We start from the raw sequence: 21,377 nt of genomic DNA on the forward strand, positions 1-21,377 counted from the left end.
CAGGTAATTTACTGTGTTTCACATATTTATTCTAAACATGCTTAATTTTTTACTAGTCAATTAGTATTGTTGAAAGGAGGTTTTTTTCCATTTAACATTAAAATATTTCCATGACAGCCCTGGTTGATGAGGTCTTCCTATGTATTCAAAAGTCACCAGTTTAATTCCCAGTCAGAGCATATGGGAGGGAAAGAGCATTCGGGGTACGTACAAGAGGCAACCACTCAATGTTTTTCTCTCATATTGATGTTTCTCTCTCTCTCTCTCTTCCTCTTTCTCTCTAAAATCAATTAAAAAAATATTTTAAAAAATATTTCCATGACAAAGTTTTCTAAATAAAATTAATTGTTTTATTATTATATGCTCACTATTAAAAAATTGGAAAATACAATAAAGCATAAAAGAGGAAAAATAAAATGCACTCTCATTTAATTAGCCATAAAGTATTTTTAGTATTTCACGTTATATCTTGCTAGTCTTCCTCCTGTGCATATTTAATATCTACATTTATTAACTTTTTTTTTTTATAAAATGTGTCTTGGTTGTTCAACTTTATAATTTGTTTTTCTCTTAACAATGATTATTTCTCTTGTTATTGGAAACTCTTTTACATCACTTAATCATTGTTTCATGTATGGATATATATTGCTTTAGGTTATTTCCAGTTGTTCACTATTATAAACAATGCTCTAATCAATATCCTGTGGGTATATCTATACATGCATCCAGGCTGCTTTACCTAGGGTCTCAAAGATGTGCTGGGTCAGAATGTGGACTTTTTTAATAATAAGAAGTCAAATTTCCCTCTAGAAAAGTTTACTCATTGCACTCTCACCAATAATTTGGGAATGTTAATTTCCTACATCTTTTCAACAACAAAGGACATTATTAAATAGAAAAATTTTGATATTTGCCCTGGCTTGGGTGGCTCAGTGGTTACAGTGTCGGCCTGCTCCTTGAAGGGTCATGGGGTCTATTCTCGGTCAAGGGGCACGTACCTGGGTTGCAGATTCGATCCCCAGCCGGGTCTGGGCGCATGTGGGAGGCAACCAATCAATGTGACTCTCTCACATCTATGTTTCTCTCTCCCTCCCTCTTTCAACTTCACTCCCTCTCTTCCACTCTCTCTACAAAGCAATGGAAAAAATACCCTCAGTTGAAGATTAAAAAACAACTTTGCTTTTTGTTATGTGAGAAATATAGCCCTGATTGGGTGCTTGGGAATCATGGCAGGCCTTCCAAAATTTGTCTTGAGGATAAAGTGGGATATTTTCTATAGCATATTCTTGACATGGGGGATCATTTTACATATTAGGATGAATCTTAAGATATTGCCAATACTTGACCGTTTTTGACCTACAAAACTGTCCATTTTAAATGGTTAATACTAAGAAATATATTTGAAAAATTGGGGAAGTTATAGGTTAAGAATTGGCCAAATGCTATTGCCTTTTAAAAGTTTCCAGTATGGAAGAGCTATCAGGAAAACCCGCTCTAACAGGACAGCCCTGCTGTGCTTCTGCTAAAGGAGCTCGGAGCAGGCCTCCTTAAGATGTGCCAGGATTTTTTGTTTGTTTGTTTTTAAATATATTTTTATTGATTTCAGAGAGGAAGAAAGAGGGAGAGAGATAGAAACATCAATGATAAGAGAGAATTATTGACCAACTGCCTCCTGCACACCCCCCAGTGGGGATCAAGCTCACAACCTGGGCATATGCCCTGATCAGGAATCGAACTGTGACCTCCTGCTTCACAGGTCAATGCTCAACCACTGAGCAACACCAGCTGGGTAAGATGTGCCGTTTTGGCATGTGGATTATTTTGAGCTGAAGGCAATTTCCCTACAGGCTCATGGGAAACTTTTATCTCTTCCTTAAAGAATTTAAATTAGGACCCTAACCAGTTTGGCTCAGTGGATAGAGCGTCAGCCTGTGGACTGAAGGGTCCCAGGTTCAATTCCAGTCAAGGGCGTCATGTACCTTGATTACGGGCACATCCCCAGTGGGGAGTGTGCAGGAGGCAGCTGATGGGTGTTTCTCTCTCATCGATGTTTCTAACTCTATATCCCTCTCCCTTCCTCTCTAAAAAATCAATGAAATGTATTTTTTTAAAAAAATAATTAAAATTAGGGGCCTTTCCCATAATAAGAGTTATTACCAGAAATAACTTTTTGTGACCTACCTCTAGTGCCAAGCAGACATATAATTACTGAATATCTGTTCTTCTTATCATCCTGAAAATGATCTTCCTCCTCTTTGAAGCCTGACATGCCTTATCTCAGTGGTCGGCAAACCGCGGCTCGCGAGCCACATGTGGCTCTTTGGCCCCTTGAGTGTGGCACTTCCACAAAATACCACGTGCGGGCGTGCACATACAGTGCGAATGAAGGAGTACCCTAATTAAGTTAATAACAATGTACCTACATATATAGTTTAATTTTAAAAAATTTGGCTCTCAAAAGAAATTTCAATCGTTGTACTGTTGATATTTGGCTCTGTTGACTAATGAGTTTGCCGACCACTGCCTTATCTCATCCTTAGCTCAGAATGCCATATATACCTCATTTTAATTTTCTGTCTCTGCAACTCTCATGTATGTGAGTTCTCTGATTCTCTCATGTATGTGGGGTTCCCATATGTTTGTATGTAATTAATTTGATTATTTTCTCTTGTTAATCTGTCTCATGTTGATTTAGTTATAAGACCAGCCAGAAGAAACTAGAAGGGTAGAGAAAAGTTCCTTCATTCCCCACCACCTCACACAGCCTGGTTGGATGGGATAGGATGAGTCAAAGTGAACTACAGCTAGGGTATGATGGGGATTCAATCACTGGAGTCCACTGAGAGATGGCCTTCCTATAGAGAAGTACTATTGTGAGGTAGGGTTTTTGGAGCGAAAATATATAACCAGAAAGGTTAAAAAGAGGTTAAGGAAACCTCAGAAATGCTTCAGGTGTGTGAGGGAATGTCCAATGAGCTTGACTAACACGGGCAACATTTATAGCCCAAAAGGGAAAAAGTATCTGAGGAACACCATCTTCTCTCATGAAAAAAAAATCTATCTCTAATTGTTCAGATTATGCCCACAGATGAATTAGAGAACTAGCCCAACATGAGTGGAAGCCACAGAGTTTGCAGGAAAAAATTTTATGTCATCAAGGTCCAAGGAGTCCTACAAGACATCAATAGCAGGAGAGTTAAATGTAACAGGAAGCACGTTATCAAGAAAAAGGGTCTTTTAAAAGGCAGAGGAGTTGTACTCCAAAACTCACTCCGCCACCAACCGGCTGGGCAAGATGGGCACACTCCTTCCCAACTCGAGACTTCAGTGTTTCTGTCACTCACATACTACTGTAATTTGGAAAGCAAATTGGAAATTCTACTTTTAGGAACTTGTCCTAAAGAAATCTTCAAAGTCATGCACTGAGATCAATCCACAAGCAGTTATTTATAACAGTAAAATATTTGGAAATTTCCTATATGTTCCACAAAAGGAAATAGTTAAATATTGGTATATGTTCAAATGATACAATACTATCTGCAGCAATTAAAAATTATGTGGCAAAATTATAAAGTAAAATAGAAGATTACAATCAGTATGCATAATGTAGCCCAAAATTTTTAGAAAATTAATAATAATAAACAATAAAAAGTAGGAGAGAGGAGGATAAGAGAATGACTGGGAAGTTCCATGACAAAGGGTTATGAATAGTGAACTTCAGAGAAGTTTTATTTTCTTAATTGCTCTTTATATACTCCAAATTTTCTATAATAAAATTGTATTATTTATGTAATTTTAAAAGATAGCAATCATAATTAATTTTATTTTAGTGAAGAGATTTGAGAAGACTCAGGTTTCTTCCAGCATTAACATTCAGTGAGTCTTTTTGAAATGCCAAATGCAGAGATACCTGGACCACATTTAAATAGTGATTTCCTACTCCTGCTGGACTTTAGATTGCCTTAAAGTGTAAAGTCTTCTAAATCATAGGGTTTTGCAAACAGATATACCCTCTGAAGCCATAAGGAAAGTCTGGGGAATGCAACAGTAGGTTGGGGCCTGGAGTTTGGGCTGTCTTCACACTCTTAAGTCCTGGATCGAGCTCACTGGGAAAGACACATTTGTGAAAGATGCACTTCCTGGCCCTAGAGCCTCTGCTTTTCTTTCACAGAAAATGTTTGCAATGTAGATGGTCTTTCAGCAGCAGGCTACACACCTTCCCATAAAAGTTTCCATTCCTAAAACATTTCACAGATAGCTTATGGTAGAAGCTGTGAAAAGGATACACAGGACAGAAATAGGCTATTTCTAGCTGAAGTGAACATTGCTGTATTGTCTGCCAAGAATCCATTTCCCCTTCTGGTACCACGACTCTGAATTTCCTTTGAGGAACCATGCCACCCTCACACTAAATCATGTTCTTCAGATGTCACTTATTTCTCCTTGGTTCAGGGACAGGAGGGGGACAGAAAAGGGGGGGAAAGAAAAGCAATAGGATTAACTCCTGTGAGAATTTTGCTCCCAGCATGCCACCAAAAGTGCGCCTATCAAGATCACCATCAACCTCCACTGCTAAATTCACTGGTCAGTTCGCAGTTTCACCTGATTTGACCCATGAGCAGCATTAGACTCAGCTGACCACTTCCTCTTCATGAAATTCTCTTTAGTTGGTTCCCAGTTTACACCATGCTCTCCTGGTTTGCCCCCCTCTCCTCTCCACCCCCACAGCCCAACTCCCCACCCCCCTCTCTCTGTCATCTTGGATGGTTTTTCCTCTTGTCCCCAGACTTCAAGGCTCAGGACTTAAAACTTCTTTTCTATGTACACTCATTCCCTTGGTGATCTCATCCAGTTTCATTACATTGAAATCCAGTCTCACTGAGTTTAAGCACCACCTAATGACCCAAATTTAACTCCAGACTTATATATTCATTTGTTCAATTCAAAATCTCCATGTTAAATAGGTATTTCTTATCAAATAGGCATTTCAAACTTAAAACATCCAAAATGAGATCCTAATCTTCCCATTCAAACCTGTTCCTCCTACAGTCTTTCCATCTCCGCTCAATGCAGCTCTACTGTTCGAGTTTCTTGTAAGGCCCAAAACTCTGCAGTTAGTTTCCTTCTCCCTTTGTGTCCCAGCCAGATTCCATCAGAAAATACCGTCGGCTCTGTCTTCAGAATAGATCCAAAATCCAATCACTTCTCACTGCTTCTACTGCTACCACCTAGAACTAGATACAGTCATCTTTCACCTGCATTATTGAAGTTCTCTCCCAACTGGTCTCTCCCCTTCTGCCCTTGCCCCCTTTCGGTTTATCCTTTATATAGCAGCCAGCATGATCCTATTGAAATGCAAATTGGATCAAGTCACTCCTGTGCTCAAAACCCACAGTGGTTCCCTATTCCACCATCTAGAAATGCAAAGGCTAACCAGTGGTCTGCAAGGCACTAGAAGATCTGTTCCAGGGGTGGGCAAACTTTTTGACTCGAGGGCCACAATGGGTTCTTAAACTGGACCGGAGGGCCAGAACAAAAGCATGGATGGAGTGTTTGTGTGAACTAATATAAATTCAAAGTAAAGGAGGGGAGAGCAAGAGAACCCTCCGCTCTTTCGGCTCTGCTGGCCGGATAGAACAGCCGAACGGGCCGTAGTTTGCCCACGGCTGGTTTAGACCAAACCTATCTCTCAGCTCTCACTTCCTTGCTCTCTCCAACCCAGCAACATGGCTTCCTTGCTGTTTCTTAAACATCTAATTTCTCTTCAGGACTTTTGACTTGCTTGCTTGGAATGTACTTCCTGGAGACAGACACATCTTCACCTCTTTAAGGTCTTTCTTCAAAATCACCTTCTAGCCTTAGCTGGTTTGGCTCAGTGAATAGAGCGTCAGCCTGCAGACTGAAGGATCCTGGGTTGATTCCGGTCAAGGGCACATGCCCGGGTTGCGGGCTTGATCTGCAGTAGGGGACGTGCTGGAGACAGCTAATCAATGATTCTCTCTCATCATTGATGTTTCTGTGTCTCTCTCCCTCTTCCTCTCTGAAATCAATAAAAATATTTTTTAAAAATCACCTTCTATTTTAACATCCTTTCTAAAATTGTAATCTCCCAACATTTCTTACTCCCCTTTCCCTGCTTTAATTTTCTCCTTAGTACTTATCATCACATAATATACCATACATTTTACTTTTTTTTTTTTTTTTTTGGCTTATTGTCTGTATCCCCTCCACCCAGAATATAAGCCCTGTGAGGTTACGGATTTTGTTTTGTTTCCTGCTGTATCCTCAGTGCCTAGAAAAGGGCTTGACACATACTCTTTGCTTAACAAATATTTGTTGAATGATGAGTACATGTCCTTTTTGCTGGCTCTTATCTATCAAACATAAGCAAGTTCACTCTAGCCTTAACATTCTTCCCTTGATCTGACTCATCCCACAAGTCAGCTCTCTCCTTCCTTCCAACAACTCACTGCTCCTACTTTCTTACATTCTGCTCTTTAACCTCTTAATATGGCTAAATAAATCTGTTTTCACCAAGGACACCATAAGCTCCAAATTTTCAAACACAATCACTATATTTATCTCACTTTAAAATGTACCATTAGAGTTTTGGGGAGTTCTTTGGTGGGTGGAGGGATAAAGAAACTGTGGGTAGGAAACATTATAAAATGCATCTCAATTCCCCAATACATTAATTACACTGTGGGGTAGAGGTAGACAGCAGGAGGAAGTATGCTCGAAGAGGAGGAGAAAATTCTCATTTTCTTTCTTGCCTATTCTGCAACTCTGGAACTTCTTGATACTTTTCTCAAAACACCCTTTCCCTCGTCTACAAGGTTCAGACTCTCTCCTTGGCTTTCTTGAGAAACTACCTTTCTAGCACTCTTTCTGAATCTCTTAAGTTCTTTCTCTTCCCATCCTTTTATTAATATTGGTATTTCCTTAGGTCCCATTCTTCATCCTCTTTGTTTTCATTTTCTATACTTCCCAGGGTGACTTATCCATGCCCATACTTTTAACCACTGACTCCATGCTCCAACTCCAGCTCCCATTATCTCTCAATTTCCACCAGACCTCTCCAAGCTCTCTAGACCCAAATTTCTAGCAACCAACAGAATATCTCTTCCTTGATGTCTTCTTATAAATATTCAGATTGAGCATGTGCTAGGATGAACTTATCTCCCTCCTCCCCTGCCAAATCTACACCCCTCCCCCATTCCCAGCCTTATATATAAACATTTATTGACCCAGTCATCCAAATCTGAACTTGAAAATGTCTTGACATCTTTCTCTCTTTCCCTCCCAACATACCACCTAACCCTCTACCTCGGGAATATTCTCTAAATCCAGTCCCGCCCATTTAATGCCTTAGGTGCAGGTCCCCATCATCTCTCACCTACTGGACTATTGCAGGAGCCCAATACTTGTCTCCCCGCGCCCCTCCACCCCCCATTGCTCATTAACTTCTTGGTTCATGCCCTAGACCAGTGGTCAGCAAACTGCGGCTCGCGAGCCACATGCGGCTCTTTGGCCCCTTGAGTGTGCCTCTTCCACAAAATACCACGGCCTGGGCTAGTCTATTTTGAAGAAGTGGTGTTAGAAGAAGTTTAAGTTTAAAAAATTTGGCTCTCAAAAGAAATTTCGGGAGAAACCAAGATGGCGGCATAGGTAAGCACCTAAACTGCTGCCTCGCACAACAATTTCAAAACTACAATTAAAAGACAGAACAGACACCATCCAGAACCACAGGAAAACTGGCTGAGTGGAAATTCTACAACTAGAAGGAAAGAGAAAAGCTCACAGAGAATTGGAGGTACAGCAAAGGGTCTTTGTGCGTGCAGAGAGGAAGGGTGGCTGAGAGCCTGGCTGACTTTCTCTGGTGGAAGGGGGAAGGAAGCCCCCGACCACACTGAACCCCAGTTCTGACTGCACTGAACCCCAGTTCTGGGCGAAACCCCATGGACCCAGGCTCATACAGGGGGAGTCTGGACTGTCAGGTAGAGAGAAAGGCACCCGGAGACTCACTCAGAGACCCGGGGGAGACCCAGGGGAGCCCCAGCAGGCAGGAGTCTGGAGGCACGCGAGACAGTGTGCACAAAGACTGTGGAGGTTGCCACAGGCTTTCCCTAGCAGAAGGGAGTCGGAAGCTCCTGACTGCACTGAACCCCAGTTCTGAATGCACTGAACCCCAGTTCTGACTGCACTGAACCCCAGTTCCAGGCGAGCCCCTGGGGACCCACGCTCTTGTGGGGGGAATCTGGACTCTCGGGCGGAGACTCAGGAGCCGGGGAAGGCAGAGGTCTGAAAGCGCGCGCGCAAGGGCAAGGCTGACTGGAAGCCAAGACTGTCTGCTCTGCCCTGAGACTCCACCCCATCCAAGCTGAGCACAGAGGCTATTGCAATTTGGCAAGTCTAATCCTATAAGGCTGTCTCCAGCACTGAACTTCTCCCAGCATAGACGCAGCTGATCCTTACAGCCAACTGGCCTGAAGGTCAATTCCTCCCAGTGATACCAACAACAATCAAGACTTAACTACAACAAGGTTGTACACACAGTCCACAAAGGGGTGCACCAAGAGTGTCCACCTCAGGTTAACTGGGGAGGCCGACCCACTGGGCCATATAGGAAACCTAGCACACAAATCTACCCTACCAACTCAGGGAAGCAGTGAAAATGCGGCGTCAAAGAAACAGATCACAAACGAAAGAAATGGAGGAAAACAAACGACTGGATATAGAATTCAAAACCACGGTTATAAGGCTTTTCAAGAATATCCTAGAAAAGGCCGATAAATATAACGAGACCCTGGAAGATATGAAAAAGGACCAACTAGAAATTAAGCATACACTGACTGAAATAAAAAATATTATACAGAGACCCAACAACAGACTAGAGGAACACAAGAATCAAGTCAAAGAATTGAAATACAAAGAAGCAAAAAACACTCAACCAAAAAAGTAAAAAGAAAAAAAAAATCCAAAAAGTTGAAGATAGTAAGAAGCCTCTGGGGCAACTTCAAGCGTACAAACATCAGAATTATGGGGGTGCCAGAAGAAGAGAGAGAACAAGATACTGAAAACCTATTTGAAGAAATAATGACTGAATACTTCCCCCACCTGGTGAAAGAAATAGACTTACAAGTCCAGGAAGTGCACAGAACCCCAAACAAAAGGAATCCAAAGAGGACCACACCGAGACACATCATAATTAAAATGCCAAGAGCAAAAGACAAAGAGAGAATATTAAAAGCAGCAAGAGAAAAACAGTTAATTACCTACAAGGGAGCACCCATACGATTGTCAGCTGATTTCTCAACAGAAACTATGCAGGCCAGACGGGAGTGGCAAGAAATATTCAAAGTGATGAATAGCAAGAACCTACAACCAAGATTACTCTACCCAGCAAAGCTATCATTCAGAATTGAAGGGCAGATAAAGAGCTTCACAGATAAGAAAAAACTAAAGGAGTTCATCACCACCAAACCAGTATTATATGAAATGCTGAAAGGTATTCTTAAAGAAGAGGAAGAAGAAAAAAGTAAAGATAAAAATTATGAACAACAAATACATATCTATCAACAAGTGAACCTAAAAATCAAGTGAATTAAAAACCTGAGGAACAGAATAATCTGGTGAATATAATAGAATCAGGGGCATAGAAAGGGAGTGGACTGATAATTCTCAGGGGGAAGGGGATATGGGAGGGTTCAGGAAGAGACTGGACAAAAATCATACACCTATGGATAAGGACAGTGGGGGGAGGTAAGGACAGAAGGTGGGGTTGGAACCGGGTGGAGGGGAGCTATGGGGGGAAAAAGGAGAAACAATTGTAATAATCTGAATAAAGATTTATTTTTAAAAAAAAAGAAAAAGAAATTTCAATCGTTGTACTGTTGATATTTGGCTCTGTAGACTAATGAGTTTGCCGACCACTGCCCAGACTAATACCAAACTCATAAAGCCAAATCTTACGACCACTGAGTATAATGGTAACATAAAAGAAAATACTTTGCCACACCCTCCCACATTCTTGTGAAAATTTACATCTGTATCTTAAAAGAAATGGTTTTTTTCCCTCCAAATAAAATGCCCAGGCATTAGAATTAAGAAATGGTATTAATGGCCAGTATCGCCTCTTCTGAGACACAGCGGCATGACCAGGGCCAAGTAAGTAGAGGACTTAGTTGGCCCTCCCAGCACCCATCAGCTTGGGAACAACAAAAGTGCACTATGGGAGAAGAGCAGCAGAGCTGATGGGAACTCTTTGGGAAACCCTGGGCTTGTTGTTTTGTTTGTTTGGGTGTTGGTTGTTGTCTTTGTGAACTGGCAGCCATGTGTCCACCATGAGTATAAAGAGTAGAAAAAGCTAAAGGAGTTCATCACTTTGACAAGTGATCTCCAACAAAAGGCATTACTTGGGTAAGACACTAAATGAAACAGAAATTCACTTCCCAGTTCAACAGAGGTCGGCTTTCAGTGGGAAAGGGACAAAAGCAAGAAAATGGGCCCAGAGAAGGTTCCTTCCTGAACGTCTTTATGTCTCTGCACAATATTGACAGAATTCTGACAGTCCTAGCCTCTCTGTCCTCTGAAGCATTGAAAGATGGCTATATGGTGACAGGACTTTTGTTTTCTTTCTTGGATCTGAATGAGCATATTTGGCTAGAAGACTGTCTTCTCACACATAGAAGGGGAATCTAGCATTTGGTGATTGCATTCTTCCAGGATGCAAACAGAATCTGAGGGAGCCAAGGTTAGAATAAGCATTCTCACCCTCTCTAATACTGGATAGTAATGAATCTCCCCAAATGCTTCCTTAAGTCTTGTTAGAATAAGATGAAAATTCATATGTTCATTTGCACACACACAAAAGGAGTTTCTTTTTTTTCCAGGATAAGGGGTTAGATTAGATAAATTTTACAATAAAGTAGAAGGAACAAGAGGAAAAGCTTTCCTCCAAAATAGATATGATGTAGGAAAGAATGGGAAATCTTTCTTTGTTTATTTTTTAGTTAGACACAAGAGGATGTTGCTGTGAGAACAGAGCAAACTAAGATAAAAAGACTTCATGGAAACCAAAAACATTGTAACTGAATGAAAGTTTATATTGGAGATAATTAAGGAAAATTGAATCAGTGACGTAGAGTACAATTTTGGGAAAATATTCTCAGAATACAAAGAAAAGTAAATGAAAGGCCCTAATCGGTTTGGCTCAGTGGATAGAGCGTCGGCCTGCGGACTGAAGGGTCCCAGGTTCGATTCCGGTCAAGGGCATGTACCTTGGTTGTGGGCACATCCCCAGTAGGGGGTGTGCAGGAGGCAGCTGATCGATGTTTCTCTCTCATCGATGTTTCTAACTCTCTATCCCTCTTCCTTCCTCTCTGTAAAAAATCAATAAAATATATTTAAAAAAAAAAAAAGAAAAGTAAATTAAGGGAAGGAAGGAAGGAAGGAAGGAAAGAAGGAAGGAGGGAGGAAGGAAGGGTATTAAAGATAAGAAATCCAAATAATTGGTTCCTAAAAAGGAAAAACAAACAAAACAGAAACATTGATCAAAGTTATGATAAGAGAAATCTTTCTTGCTCCTAAAAAGTCCTGAATTTAGAAATCAAGCAGGTTTACCATATTCGAGGCAAAATTTATGAAAGGAAGTGTATGCTAAGCTATGCTACTGTGAAGAGTATAAACATCAGGAATAGAGAACAGAAAAAGACATTCAGGTTGAAAGCTAATTGTCCTCAAACTTCTTTCTAGCATCAAGTTTCTCAAGACAATGGAGGACTATCTCCTATTACTTTAGGGAGATAAGATTTCTGTATTTATACAAGTTGTCACTCTCTGACCACACTGATACCCTTTCTAAAAAATTACTTTGGTATTCCTATCAGATCATTATGAAAGAAACCAAAATTAAGACTTCAAGAATAGCCCTGGCCAGTGTGGCTCAGTTGGTTGGGCATCGTCCCATGCACCGAAAGGTTGCAGGTTTGATTCCTGGTCAGGGCACAAGCCCAGGTTGTGGGCTGGATCCCTGGTAGGGGTCATGCAGGAGGCAGCCAATTGATGTTTCTCTCTCTCTCCCTTTTTTCACTCCTCTAAAAATCAATTTAAAATCTTTTTTTAAAGAAGAGAGAAAATAAGTATGTAAGCAAATTAACAATATATATGTTTTAAAAAGACTTCAAGAATGAAGAAAGGCATAGTGAGAAAAAAACTTTTTTCAAGAATTATATTCATGGAGTGTTGAATTTGATCGTTAATATCTAAATAAAAAGTAGAAACCCTGTGAAATAAATGACTAATAGAATTTTCAATATAGGAATGTATAATATCAGATTAAATAAAATAAGAAAGGAAGACACAGGGAACAAAAACTCTTGAATTATTACCTTTCATAACAGAGTCAAAAGTAACTATTGTTCTTTACTTTGATATTAAGATAAACTGAAGCTCAGGAATATTTTTCTTTTACTATTTAAGTTATCCATAGATAAGAATAAAAATAAGATGCCTGTTATCCACAGCTTTGTAGAAATATATATACAAAGGGAGAATAAAAGAAAAATGGCGAGTAAAGTAAATGTGAACTAAATTCCTCCATGAAGATAGACTCAAATTGGATTTTCAAAGCCAATGTTTTACAAAGGATACATCAAAAATAAAATGAAAATCCTAGCTGGCTTGTTAGTAGAAATTGACAAACTGGTCCTCAAATTCATATGGAATTCAAGGAACCCATAATAGCCAAAACAATCTTGAAAAAAGAAAACAAAGTTGGAAGTCTCATATTTCTTGATTTAAAAAACTATAGTAACCAAGACAGTGTGGAACTGACACAGGACAGACAGATTATGGAAGAGAACTGAGAGTCCAGAAATAAACCCTCACATTGACAGTCCATTGATTTTCAACAAGCGTGCCAAGACAATTCACTGGGGAAAAGAATAGTCATTTCAGCAAATGGTGCTGAGACAACTGGATATTCACATAAAGTTGGGCCCCTACCTCATACCATACACAAAAATTACTCAAAAATAGATCAAAGACCTAAACATAATGGCTAAAACTGCACAATTCTTTGAAGAAAACACCAGTGCAAATCTTCATGACTCTGGATTGGGCAATAGATTTTTTAGATAGGACACCAAAAACACAATCAACCAAGCAAAATATAGATAAACTGAACATCATCAAAATTTAAAATGTTTGTGCTGCAAACAACACCCCTGAAAAATGAAAATAAAACCCATGGAATGGGACAAAATTTTTTGCAAATCATTTATCTAATAAAGGATTCTATCTAGAATCCTATATAATCCTATATAATAAAAGGCTAATATGCAAATTGACCCTAACATCGAAATGGCCAGAACGACCGCTCAACCAGTCACTATGAGGCGCACTGACCACCTCTCGGTCCCATCTCCAGGCTGTCAGGCTCTGATTGCCCAATGGCGAATGGAACAAGGGTGGGTGGTGACGGGGGAGGGGAGGGCAGGGCCAGCGAGTGGGCAGAACTGCCGACCTCTCAGTCCCTTCTCCCAGCCGTCAAGGTCAGGCTTCCATCACCCAATGGCGAACAGGGAACTGGGGGTGGGTGGTGACGGGGGGCGGGGAGGAGGCAGAGCCTGCTGCAGGCAGCCGGGGAAGATGTCCCTGATCACAAGCCAGGACTAGGGACCAAACCCGCACATGAATTATTATCTTTTATCTTTCCCAAGACTTTATTTCCCAAAACTCCTTCTCTGCATCTACTTTACATTCCTTTTATATTCCCAACTCTCCATCACCCCTCCCTTTTCCAATAAGCCAATATAAAAATAATTCACATCTGCTTTTATCCTGAAACTTAAATTGTCATAGGTATCAATAAAAGTACACAAAAGTAAATGCATATATACTATAATTTTACATAGGCAAAAATGATGATTGGGGAGAGACTGCCATATAATCAAAATGACTGAATAGATTTACAAATATCTAATTTTGTATCTTAAAAATAGAATATACCTTTTTCACAAGTGTTCATAGATTTCTAAAAATTCACTACATGCTTAGATACAAAGAAGCCTCGGAAATTATAAAGCCATATTCTCTATTATGACATAAAATTAATTAAAATTAATGGTTTAAACAAAATAACAATCACTTGGAACTTTAAAAAGTATTATCCTGGATTAAAGAGACAATAAAAATGCACTATTAGCCAGGCCGATGTGGCTCAGTGGTTGAGCGTCGACCTAAGAACCAGGAGGTCCCCAGTGTGCATCAGAGGCAGCTGATCCATGATTCTTTCTCATCATTGATGTTTCCATCTCTCTCTCCCTCTCCCTTCCTCTCTAAAATCAATAAAAACATATATATATATTTTAAATGCAATATTAAACTACTTTGAAAACTACCACACCACATATAAAAATGTATTGGCTGTATTCTTAGCTATATGTCTCTGTATAAAAACACAGAGAAGATTCAGAAAAGCAATTATGGCCGAAAAACTTGAATATCTTTATTTTATGAAGAGCTCACATAAATTAATTTAAAAACATAAAATCCAAATAAATAATAAACAGGCAAGGGATGTAAACTGACATAATATAAAAGCAGCACATTATGTGGAAAATGTCAAATTTACTGGCAATTAAAGAAATACAAACTAAAACAACATCAAAGTAGATAAGATTATTTTAAAAACAAGAACAAAAACACCAAAACTGTCAGAAGCTCAGCAAAACAGGTCCTGCTTGTGGGAAAGTGAAGGATCTACTCTTAGGAATAGTAACTTGGCAATAGTAATCAAGAACTTTAAAAAACTTTTACAAATTTTAATCCAGTAATTCTACTTTTGGGACTCCATCCTCAGCATGCAAGCCTGTATATGGAACAACGGCATGCACAAAGATGTTTACTGGAAATGGCAACAACCTAAACGTTCAACAACAGGGGAATATTTTCTTTTTATTATTTTTGTTAATCCTCACCAGAGGATATTTTTCCATTGATTTTTTTTTTTTTCTCAGAGAGAATGGAAGGGAGCAGGGAGAGACAAAGAGAAACATCAATGTGAGAGAGACACATTGATTGGTTGCCTCCAGCACAGCCCCTGGTTAGGGCTGTGATGGAGCCTGCAACCGAGGTACGTGCCCTTCATCAGAATCGAATCCAGAACTCCTCAATCCACAGGCTGAAGCTCTAGCCACTGAGCTAACTGGCTAGGGCAACAGGGGAACATTTAAATGAACGATGTAGCGATAAAAATCATGCTAACAAAGACTATGCTGTAAGATGGAAAGGACTTGTGCTTCACTGCTGCACTAAAAGCCAGGCTTTTAAATTGTACATATATGCAGCCTAATGATCACAATGCCACCTCAAATTTTCCAGGTCCTCGTCAAGTAAATGCTGAGAGAGAGAAACAACCCAGCATAGTAAAAGAACTTGCAAGGAAATACGCCAAAGTATTATCACGAGTGATTTTTTTCTTCTCTCCCCTAATTTATATTTTCATATTTTCTTTAATGGACATGTGCCATATTACTTACATCCTCACAGACATGAAGGAATTGTCTACATTAGTCCTTTGAATCAAAAGGAAACAACACCCTCACAGACATGAAGGAAATGTCTACATTCTTCCTCTGAATCAAAAGGAAATACCTCTTTATGTAGGGTGTGTGCTGCCATTGTTCCTGGGTCTCCAACGTCATTTTTATATTCTAACACAAAAACTGCAGGATGAAAATATGTTAGGCAAATTCTCCCCTGTCTTCTTTTCTCCAACTTATTTTTTCCTCATAATTCCTTCAGTTTTCCAAACCTAAAGAAATTCAGTCCTCTCCCCCCTCCTTTGTACCTGGGACATTTCCCACTTTACTTGTGCAGCGTGGAGACAATGCCCAGGCACGCTGCTCCCAGTCTCAGAGCCCTGGGTCCCTCTGCCCCAGGCCCCTGGCCCTCCAAGCACCCAGCAAAGGGCTCTGGAGGCAGCGCTGCTCCAGTGATGTTCAGGTCGGAGGAGGGAATGAAAGCAATTTAGGAAACTCCAGAGCCTTGGAGAAAGAGGGGAGATGTTTGGGAAAACCAACACAGGGCCTTCTTTGTGGAATAATTTGTGCGAAAAAGATTCAGACTTCTGTCCTGTATGGCAAATTGGGGGCCTCAACTTCCTGTTCTGGGCATATATTGACTGAACAAACAATCAAATGAACAAACAAATGAATCAGGCTTCCCGTTATCCTGCAAGGACATAGCTGATCAGAGACTCCAAGTGACGGCTAGGGATTGGTCATTTGGTACCAAAATAAGCCCTGAGGTTAAGGCATGCAATGACCCTATAACATGGCTAGTCAACGTGTGGCCTATGGAAGGGCAGCACGACCATCCCTTGAGTTTGTTATAAAATGCAGAATCTCCGACCCCACCCCAAAGCTCCTGGATCAGAATCTGCATTTTGACAAGATCCCCAATGATACGCCTACCGGTTAAAGTTTGAGAAACACTGCCTCGGAGCATTCACACACATTCACCAAGACGGAGCTAGTGCCTCTACTCTTCGGAACTTCCACCGAACCATCAAGAGGCTTGATGATTCCTCACCACAAGGGCTACCCCCAATTTTGCCCTTGTTCCCGAGAAGATACTCTTAAAATGCAGTGTAGCCAAGTAAATGCAAGACCCCCCACTGGCATTTGTGAAATCTATTTATCGAATGTGTCTAATGACCATGCAAGATAATCATAAGGAAATCATTTAATATGCAGCAGCTGATCACTTTGTAAAGGGTTAGTGGATTACATGTCTGGTAATCCACTAACCCTTTATAGCCGGGACTACACTTCGGATTTCTGCCTTCAAAACTCCAGGACGGACATGTAAATAGGTTCCCTGCTCAGAACTTGGAAAAGGTGAAAGAGCTTTTCACTCTTAAATCTGGGCTGTGGTTTCAGGAAAGGAGAGAGAAAAGATCTGTAAGCATTGCTTACATTAGTAAGGGCTTGCTGTCAGCACCAGACTCTACTCATCTTTCTAGAACCACTAAAGTGTCCCATCCTTTGAGAAGTTTTCTCAGAAACCATCACTCCCTATTGTGTTTCTCGTGGCATTTTCTTTAGACTTGTATTACAGCTCTTGGGAAGGTAGGAGAACTTAATGCATTAGGAACCCAGGCTTTGCAGCCTAACTATATAGGTCTAAATTCCCCCTCTGCCTATTAGCTGTGTGGCCTTGGCCACATAACTTCCCTCCACAGCTGTGAGATGCAGAAACCTATAATCATAGGTATATTCTGAAGATTACATGAAACAATGCATGACATAATTACAGTGCCTGCCATATAGTAAATACTGAATCAATGTCAGCTATTATTACTAGCACTTCACAAAGTCTGGATTTAATTAGAGTTGGTTGTATATATGTCTGTCTTTCTCACTAAATTGTAAGCAAACTGTTTATATCCCACACATCTGGCACAGGGACTTACAAATGGTAGACACAGTAATATTTGTCAAATTGGTTTGAAGGTATGCCAGGGAGAGGAAAGTGAGGGTGCTGGAAGCAATTGTAATGTACTTCATGACTTTACCCAGTGCCAACCTTTATAGTGTTTGTTTCCTTCTAATACCGGAGTCCATTGTCTCAGACTGTGCTATAAAATGGGGCTGGGGAGAAAATAAAAAATTAAAAAATAAAGTGGGGCTGGGGAGACGTTATTTCTCATTGTCTCAGACTGTGCTATAAAATGGGGCTGGGAGGGAAAATAAAAAATAAAAAAAAATAAAGTGTGGCTGGGGAGACTTTATTTCTCATTGTCTCAGACTGTGCTATAAAATGGGGCTGGGGGGAAAAATAAAAAATAAAAAAATAAAGTGGGGCTGGGGAGACTTTATTTCTGGAACCAGATGTTCTGTTCAGAGAGATTGGGGTTGTGCTATGGGGCATCTGAAATCTCCAGTTGTCCCCTGGCTGAGGGGTAACGAGGGCTGCAGTTCAGCCAGAGCTAGACTGGCCAAACTGGGCACACTGGCATGGGGCTGCATCAGCTTGGAATATCACCCACCCGGTAGGGATGCGTTTTGTTTTTCAGTGTATTCACTTAGAGAAATGTCTTTATAGATTGCACAAGAGCTATATGTACCAGCCGGAGCTCTACAGCAAACCAAAGGTCCCCTTTTAAACCAGCCTCCTGACTCTTGGATGAACATCAACTAAAAAAATACTAAGTTTATAAATATTTATTGAGTGCCCATTGTGTGCTAAACATTGCTCCGGACGCTGAAGATCCAATGGTAAATAAATAAATTATAGTTGGGGGACAGGGAAGGCTATTCAGAGGGCAGGAATGTGGACAAGTATGACAAGCCACCTTAGGCAAGTGGTAAGGTGTTGTAGAAACGTTCAAGAAAGAGCCAAATCTAACAACCAAGATGAGGCCTGAAGGAGGGATTGCGACAGCTAACATTTATTGAGCATGTACTATATGCATAAGGCCCTATTCTGAGAACGTTGTATGAATCCCTCATTTAGTCCTTACAACAACTCTATTAGGTAGATTCAGGGGTCCTCAAACTTTTTAAACAGGGGGCCAGTTCATTGTCCCTCAGACCGTTGGAGGGCCGGACTATAGTTTAAAAAAAACACTATGAACAAATTCCTATGCGCACTGCCGGCCCAGGATGAGTCGGCTGCTAAGCAGGACAGGCAGCGGCACCCGGCGGGCCGGATAAATGTCCTCGGCGGGCCGCATGTGGCCCGCGGGCTGTAGTTTGAGGACCCCTGCACACAGTCAGTCAATGATGGAGCTGGGGTTCAAACCCAGGCATCATGGCTCCACACTAAACGGGAAGAAGAAAGGCAGATAGGCCTTAGAAGCAGAGGTAAGCTCCTTGCAACACAGTCTGGGAGGGAGGAGGAAGCAAGGTCTTTTGGGGAACTGAAAGCGGCTGGGGGTGGGGAAGTTCAGCGGTGACTGGGCTTGCTCTGCAGCTTAGAAACCAGAGGCGGGAGGGGGGGGCGGTGTTTCTGGTCTAGTCCAGCTGTAAGATTCCTGTCACCTAACCCGTCCTGGCCTCAGTCTCTCCCTTCTGTGAAAGGCAACATGACAATGGCTGGACTCTACCATAGAGAAGGGCCATGAGTACCAAATGAGAAAAAAAAAATATGTGAACTTGACAGGAAACCACAAATTCCTCCCCAGCCTTGCAATTTCATCAGTAGCATTACCCCAGTAGGTTCAAGGATTTGCAAACCTGGAATCAAGTGTTAGGGCAGTAGCGCAGTCAGAGCGGTGGGAGTAAAGCAACAGCATAGGGAATAGAAAGGCCCGCGGATGCTGTTCCCACTGCCTGCACCCACACTCACCACTTACTGTGAGATCCCACGGCAAGCTCCTCTCCTACTACCTCAACTCCATCGTCCATTAAATGGGGATGGTAACGTAGCACTCACTCCATAAATTGATGTGAGTAATAAGTAACACATGTAACATGCTTAGCACAGCTCCCAGCACCGACTTAGTAAATGTTAACGGCTATCATTATTATCCTTATTAAGAAATCTGTTGCACATTTCATTCCTCCGCATTCTATGTGATAAAAACGTGCGGAGTTATTCGAAACTAGAGATAATGAAGAAGGTTTGCAACCCTACACACCCACACGGCTGTAGAGATTCCTCCTGGCTCCCACGGACTGGCAAGCAGCTAGCTTTCCGTCCTGGCAGAAAATGCCCAAAAGAGGTAAAAGACAAGAGACTGCACACCATTTGTGAAAAGCCGGCTGCTCTTGTAGTTTTTAGACAAGTTCTAAATATAGTCCGTCAAATACGCCTTGCTTTTTAAAGATAAAACTGTTCTTCAGCCCTCCATCACCTCTCTGCGCTGCCTCCCTCCATACACACACACACACATTCCCACACACACTCCCACACTCCTTCCAAGAAGCTTTCAGTCTTACAAGAAGCTTACTCTGGGGTCCTGTTGTGACAGCTTCTAGCCACATTAACTTCTCTAACTCCCTGCAGAGAAGCCTTTGCTAATTTCACAACAGGAAAGCACGCAGGAAATTAGAGAACAAAACAAATCTGCACACTGAGCCCAGCATCTTCAAGCAAATACGCGGAGCTCCCGACCGAAGCAAGATGACTCTGGACTATAAATGAGGCAGCTGCCTCTTAAACTGCCAGGGGACGGAAGAAGTCATTTACCTCTTAAAAAAAAAAAAATCTGACTACAAATGGTAATGAATATTCATGAGCTCCTTCAGCTGCCTCAAGAGCCACCCTTGACTACAACCACCGGGCTTGCTTCTTAAAGTTTCCCAAGTTCTTTTTCTGCCTCCTCTCAGAAGGAGAGGGTGGGAAAGTTCATTTAGGGCTCTGTGCCTCTTGCTCTTTCAAGTACTTGCTTTTGATCTGGGCTTTGGGTTTGTTTGGTTTTCTCCTCTGTTTTTTTGTCCTTAAGGATTCGGATCAAATCAATTTTGCTCTTACCATTTACATCTTCCATAACTGGCAGCGTTTGTGTTCTTCCTCTTTGCTCTTTTTTTTTTCAGCCTCTGCTTGCTGTGGTCGGTCTCAGTGAGAGAGGTACTCTCAAGGAACAGAGATATAACAGACCCTCGGGCTCGTGGGAGGGGCTAAATTAGCCGGCCGGTTTAGGAAGGAACCTCTAACTCTGTTTCATTGACTGGAAACAACAGATTGGCCTTGGCGGAGGAGTCCAGCTGCTCGTTTCCGTAAAGTTACAAGAAGGCTTCCCAGGGTTGTAACTTTCTGTATTCGTATTCAAATATTTCTCTCCCGCTCTTTCCTCTCATTGTTACAGAAATCCACTCTCCCCCTTGGAAAAAAAAAAAAAAAAAGTACCTTGGCTGCAAGCAAAAATGTTATTTACTTATTGCAATTTTGAAGCCAGATAACAAGAAACTTGTTACCTTGATACCCACTGGGAAAACTGGGATGCAGAGACAGTTCTTCCCGCCCCAGGAAGCTGATCACTCCCGGTCCCCGATGAGCAATGCTTTTACGAGGCTTATTAGACCAGAAGAGCAAAGGAGCCTCCAAGCGATGGACCAGCCAGTGGCAGGAGAAGTGCTATTGGACGGAAGGCCGGTGCGACGGCCCTGGAGGCTGCTTGCTGGGAACTGCTCTCTAGCTGTACTGACGCAAGTTGTACACCTTTTTCCAGACTATGACTTCCGCCTCTTAACGTCTTCTGAGCAGAAATTGCTACACTTGGGCTTTGTCAAGATGACCCAAATACAGATAAGAGGCTGGCCAACGGTTTAAAAACTGTGTATACGAAGTTGTTTTGAAATCAGGACAAGAGCTAATCCTCCAAGAGGAAGGTAAGTCCTCAAGTCCCAAGGTTGCCTGGGCAGCTT

General features: G+C 41.4%; 1 protein-coding gene across 1 annotated transcript in view; it reads right to left on the reverse strand.

The window, feature by feature from the left end:
- Positions 1–20,637, reverse strand: part of ENTPD1 (ectonucleoside triphosphate diphosphohydrolase 1) — a 101,788-nt gene extending 81,151 nt beyond the window's left edge. Inside the window, exon 1 of the mRNA XM_080641103.1 lies at positions 20,485–20,637. Within this exon, the coding sequence (XP_080497229.1) occupies positions 20,485–20,500 (16 nt within the window). The 5' untranslated portion in view covers positions 20,501–20,637. The remainder of the gene's footprint in view (positions 1–20,484) is intronic.
- Positions 20,638–21,377: the final 740 nt, after the last annotated feature.

Source organism: Plecotus auritus, assembly GCF_963455305.1.
Source record: "Plecotus auritus genome assembly, chromosome: 9".
NCBI lineage: Eukaryota > Metazoa > Chordata > Mammalia > Chiroptera > Vespertilionidae > Plecotus > Plecotus auritus.